Source organism: Nansenia antarctica (assembly GCF_963989245.1).
Source record: "Nansenia antarctica genome assembly, chromosome: 1".
NCBI lineage: Eukaryota > Metazoa > Chordata > Actinopteri > Argentiniformes > Microstomatidae > Nansenia > Nansenia antarctica.
The window spans coordinates 19,892,563-19,898,324 of NC_137674.1; the positions used below are offsets into that span (position 1 = coordinate 19,892,563).

Consider the following 5,762-nt stretch of genomic DNA (forward strand, 5'->3'; position numbering starts at 1 on the left):
GTGATTTTTTTCCTTTCTGCATATTGTCAGGGAAGTGGTGCCAAAGGGTGGACAAGATCTCTTGTGAAGCGCCTCTGTGAAGATACAAGACAGACACAGGACATCCACACACACACACACACACACACACACACACACACACACACACACACACACTCATTCACACTCACACACACGCACACACAGACAAACCTACATAGACTTTTCAGCAGTGCTGACCAGTTGAAGTCATTTTTACACCTCATCCATATACAATAACAATACCGTTGTTTTCCACCAAACGCTTCAGTATGGGGATTACCCACCCCAGACCCCCAGATAAGACCCCTCCCTGACCTCCCCATTGCCATGCACCCCATTCCCCTGAGAAAGGACGGACATCTCTTTTTCATGTCATAGCCTTGTTGCCAAAACTCTAATAGAAACCAGTCCTACTACATTATTTTAGATACCATATTTGCAATTTTCAAAGTATGCTTTTTTTTATATAGAAGCTACTTCCAATACAGTATGTAAGATGTTTTAAAAAGAAAAAGTGCAATGCAAAACCAGTTGTATATCTATTGTTAGGTTTATTTGTACATTGGACAGTATAACATAGTTGTTGATGGTTTTAGTGGCGTTCTCTTCTTTTCTGACCAAACTTTGTGGTCCCTTTGTTAGATTAGATAGATATCTTCAGTTCATTTCAATGATTTTTCTTTTTTGTGTGTGTGTGTGTGTGTGTGTGTGTGTGTGTGTGTGTGTGTGTGTGTGTGTGTTTTGAGTTGTTATTGCTGACTTGTGTGCATAACACACTGCCATGCCACACACATCAGCTGAGTCTCATTTTATAAACTGTACTTTTTAAAGAGATAATGTATCATTCTTACCAAACTGTTCTGCTGACCTATGGAGACAATGTGGCTTCTCTGGGTGTTCCTTCAGCCATAACGTATACCTTTGAATCTAGTCATTACAAGAAGAAACTACTTTTCAGCCAACGTGATTTATATAGCCTATCCAAGAATGTTTAAGCAGTGCCATAGATCATGCAAGTATATACGATATTGTTTCATATAGCAGTCTCACATTATTTCATTATTATTATTATTCTAACTTATTTCTATGTAATAATATTATGGTTCTGAATGTGATGTTTTTAGATAGGCTTGGGTATATTTCAAAATGTAAACTTTTTTTTAAATATATATATGTTTGTTACTGCATTATGGTGCCAAGTATTGTACACAGACATGACATGTGTAAGAGTTAACATAAAATACTTAAGTCCAACCGATAGATAAAGGTTTTGATATCAATTGTAAAAAATAAAAAAAAACGCTATAAACGGCGGGAAAGACCAGGAATAATTGCTTTTTAATTTGGTGTGTAGCCTTGCAAATAATTTCCTCTCATCGCTCGTTGAAGCATTAAACAGCGATTAGGGGAGACTGTTGATGAAATGCAAACGTTTCCTTTTATTGATTTAATTTACTACACTACACTACAGAGTTCACAGGCTGTGCGAAGCCGTTAGATTGATCCTTGATTTCTTCATCTAAATCACGGCAAGTGGAAATGATTTTGTGCCCTGCAGCAGAATGGATGTGGTCTTGACAGTGTGGTTTGGTTTGGAGGCAAATCTGCTTGTTTTTCCCGCTGGTCACGTGATGGGAGAAGCCGCCGTTTGTTCACCCTTCTTCTCTTAAAGCAGTTCGTGAGCTTAGAATTATAAGGTTCTATCTCCATTTTTGTCAAAATTGTGTTTTTTACATAATCTGATCCATTAGGTGTTTATTAATGCCTGTGTGGTGTTATTTTTTTAAAATGTTGACATTTTTGAGTTAGTAATTCATAAAATACTAAGGTTCCATCTCACAAAACATAATGGAATGTAAAAACTCAATATCGCTCAATATCTCTGAACTACCCTAAACGGAGATAGAACCTTATCATTCTAAGCTCACGAGTTCGAGGTTCTACCCCCTGGACGGCATGGCCTCTTGTGTTGGTTATGCGGTTCTCAAGCAATAAAACCATTAGAACTCAATGGGGGTTTTTTTGTCATCAATTCACCGCATCTATCACTTTCGTACACCTATGGAATCTATAGCACACAATTAAGATCAACTTTCTCAGCATGTTATAGTAGGTGTCTACTTCCGATCAAGTTGCCTTGCATGCAGGTCCTCTATTGGTAAGCAGGCCAACAGTAAAGAGCTCATTTGTGTTTCAATTAGTCTCCATGTACAGTATACGACACGATGCACTTCGCCCGATATACATTTTAATTGATATTTCAAGGTATGAAGTGTGACTGGCTATCAGAACTGAGTCTATTGATATGGGGGAGATATGTTTATATCTATATATACGTTTATATAGGTCTATAAGTTTATCATTCTTAAAATGTAACATGTCAGGTGGTTCTCACCAATGGACGTGAACGAGTTTGGGTCTCTTAAATACACTAAGCCTACACATTTCCGAAAAAGTCACACAATTCCCATTCTGTAGACCTATATGGAATTAAAAGGTTCGAGTGGACAACTCGTGTGATTCATACATGGACACACGATAGAACTATTTGGAAACGAGTAGCTTAGATGAAATGCGACGACAACCCTCTTCCAAGTAAGATGTTTTAAAACTGTTAGGCCAACAATGTGTAGTTTAAGTACATTGACGTCAGAAATGTGATCTCTTAGTTCAAATGATAATATCTATATCTATATAGGCTAATCTCGATAATATATGCGCTTGAAGAGGTTAGATATTGAGTTGTATCGTGAAAGCCTATAAGCATATCACTACATTACATCAACTTGCAAAGAAAATGCTAAATCCCGAAAATATGTTAGTAGAACCGATCAAGTGATTCAACTCGTTATAGTCAAATGGGGATAGAAATGTCTTTGTTTTTACATGTGCGCTCTATAGCGAGTTATTATGGAGTTTCAAATGTAGGCCTATATAGCCTATATTACATAGCCTACAAAACATGTCACATACGTCTAACAAAAGATAACATAGCCGTCATATATTTAGAATCTAACAAATGCAGATTTATTTTCCATATAAGAGGTAGAAAAAAATATAACCGCCTCCTATAATTTGCCTTGGTAATAGCCTACCAGTCTAATTTCAAAATGGGCTTACAGGTAAAAAAGGAAAAATTATTTAGCTGGTCAATAACACAATACCATATATACAAAAGATTGTTAAATAATTTATTCATAATACAACGTTTTTTTTTTCTTCCTTTAACCTTCGCGGAAGCAATAATACTCTCTTATTCAACATAAACGATGCCGGACAGTTGTCTGTAATTGTTTGATGAAATCAAACAAACTCATCCAAATGATAAAAGAAAACTGTCTGAGTGAAAGTCGTTAAAACAAGCTTTTTACATTATAATTTACAACATTTGCATTTGTACATTGTGTAGGCCTTCCTGTGTTGAATTTATAAATGTAAAAGTTGGAGAGGTGGGCGACGTAGGCCATTACACTATTATTATTATTATTTTATTATTATTATTATTTTTATTATTATTATTCAGCAATATAACAAAATTAAGCTATACTATTGAGAGGGTATATAGGGGCCAAAGCGTAATAGGATTTGCGGGAAAGGCTGCCAGAGTTCTTTACACTTGTTTAATAACATAACTTACTCAGTAGAAAATATATACATCTCACTTACATTTTCGTTTGTACAACACAACTCATTCATACCACCCACCGGCGCCCTTTCTCTCCTTTTGAACAATTGATACCCTGGTTAAATTAGCTTTAAAAGCATCATTGAGTTTGAGTCTCTGCTCGACAAGTTGTCACTGACATCACAAGGTGTCCTGTGAGCTGTGACTGTTAGGGCTGATCAGGGACAGGTTGGTCGCCTTGTGCTTTTTCAGAAGTCTCGTTATTTTCTCGTCATCTGAGTTTGGGTCCAGAGGTTTGTTGTACTCGTCATCGTCCTCGTTGTCCTCGTCGCTCTCCTTCATCTGAACCGTCTCTGAGTCGTGTTTCTTCTTGGCTGTCGCCATTTCCGCCGCGTGCCTCTTTCTCCATTTGGTTCTCCTGTTCTGAAACCATACCTATGAAGGGAAATCACATCACATGTTATTATTACTGACTTCTCACACTACATTTCGATAATGCGCATTATTAGGCTATTGTAGGATAAATGTGATGAAGCTCTATCATAGAGGATATTATAACCATAAAAGGTACACTATAGGCCAATACTGCAAGCTGCTGTATTAACAGGACATAGGCCTAGGTCTCTAACAATAACAGGCTAATAATAATAGTCATAATAATATATTGTTGTTATTTATGTTATGACTTATAATTAGGACTACAATACTATGTGCATAGGATAACCTTCTCAGAACACACCAAAACAAACAACAAACAATCCCATAATAACTGACAGTTTGGCAAATCTACAGAGAGATCATGAAACATATAAATGTCAAATCATGTAACACAAGTTGCATTTCGTACCTTTACTTGACTTTCCGTCATCCCTAAAGAATAAGCCAGCCGGGCTCTCTCTGGACCGGCGAGGTATTTCGTCTGTTCAAAAGTTTTCTCCAAAGCAAAAATTTGTTGTCCTGAAAAAGTCGGTCTGGAATGTTTTTTCTTCCCGTCCTTGTCGAGCATCATGTTCGCTTGAGCTAGAAACATATTTAAGACTGGAGTCAAACACATGCAGTGAGAAGTTGAAACGCCAGTTCATTAGTAGATATACATGATTTCACTACAATTGACCGAAACATGTGATACAGTCTGAATTGTTCTAGGTGTCAATTGCGCATTAATTGTGTTTGAAGATGAGCGAACTTAACTTGTAGGCAATATTTAGATTACTCATGAGCCAAAACGTGCGGAACATATCTGTATTTAATAAACAGATATATCTGTTGTCTTAGTCAACAGTCTGTATTTAAGAAAACAAAACAGTAGGCTACAAAAAACCGCAATTTAGGCTAGAAGCATTCAACCATTTGCAATAAGTCAGAAGACTGAACCTACCGGGACACTGGACTCGGGGGTCCCTCCAGGGGGAGGTCTGCATCACTCCGGGCCAGAATATGGGCGCCCTCCCCGGGAGCTCCGTCAGGGGCTTTGGGTACCGAGAAACGGCCGCGGGGTTGAAGTACATTCCTGCGGTGGTGGCCAGGCCGTTTATCCTCGGAAAGCCCGAAAGCAGCTGCCCGGCCGCGGTGATAGGTCTCCCCAGGATGTCACTAATTCCATGTGGTGTTCCCAGGGGAAGCTGCGAGTTCAGATGTGTGAGCGAATGCGCCTTGAAGCCCGGGTTCTGCAGAGTGTAAGGGAATAAAGACGTCTTCATCTCGGTCATGTTGTGCAAAGCTGCCAGCGGCGTGCTGCCCAGGACGAAAGCACTCTGCCGGTTAGCATCCATCTGCCCCACAGCTAACATTTGTGAGCATGAACCACCAAATTCGCTCGAGGGAAAAAAATGGAAATAAAACTGTGAAAGAAATTAATAGAAAGGTGAACCGAACGGGTGGATATACGCCGAAGCCACTATAGGCGCGTCTGAGATATATCCCCGATACGCATCAGCCGAGGAGCGTTTCAACTTGAGGAAAACACTTTCTGAGAGAGAATCTGATCTCTTGCGCAGTCGGAGATAAAGATTGATCAAAAAGCTCTCCGTCTCAGACTGTCAGTATGTTGAGAGTTTGTTGCATGCGTCCCACAACGAGAATCCACTCGGAAGTCAGAAGATCTGATGATGTTTTT

General features: G+C 38.9%; 2 protein-coding genes across 2 annotated transcripts in view; one reads left to right on the top strand and one right to left on the bottom strand.

Moving 5' to 3' along the window:
* Positions 1–1,963, top strand: part of inpp5a (inositol polyphosphate-5-phosphatase A) — a 187,478-nt gene extending 185,515 nt beyond the window's left edge. Inside the window, exon 15 of the mRNA XM_080537304.1 lies at positions 31–1,963. The gene's annotated coding sequence lies outside the window, so the exon portion shown is untranslated. The remainder of the gene's footprint in view (positions 1–30) is intronic.
* Positions 1,964–3,826: 1,863 nt separating this feature from the next.
* Positions 3,827–5,436, bottom strand: nkx6.2 (NK6 homeobox 2; the record flags this gene model as incomplete). The annotated part of the gene is made up of 3 exons (XM_080536832.1): positions 3,827–4,081; positions 4,494–4,666; positions 5,025–5,436. The coding sequence occupies 3 exons, from the start codon at positions 5,434–5,436 to the stop codon at positions 3,827–3,829; spliced, it is 840 nt and encodes a 279-aa protein (XP_080392958.1).
* Between the last annotated feature and the right edge of the window lie 326 nt (positions 5,437–5,762).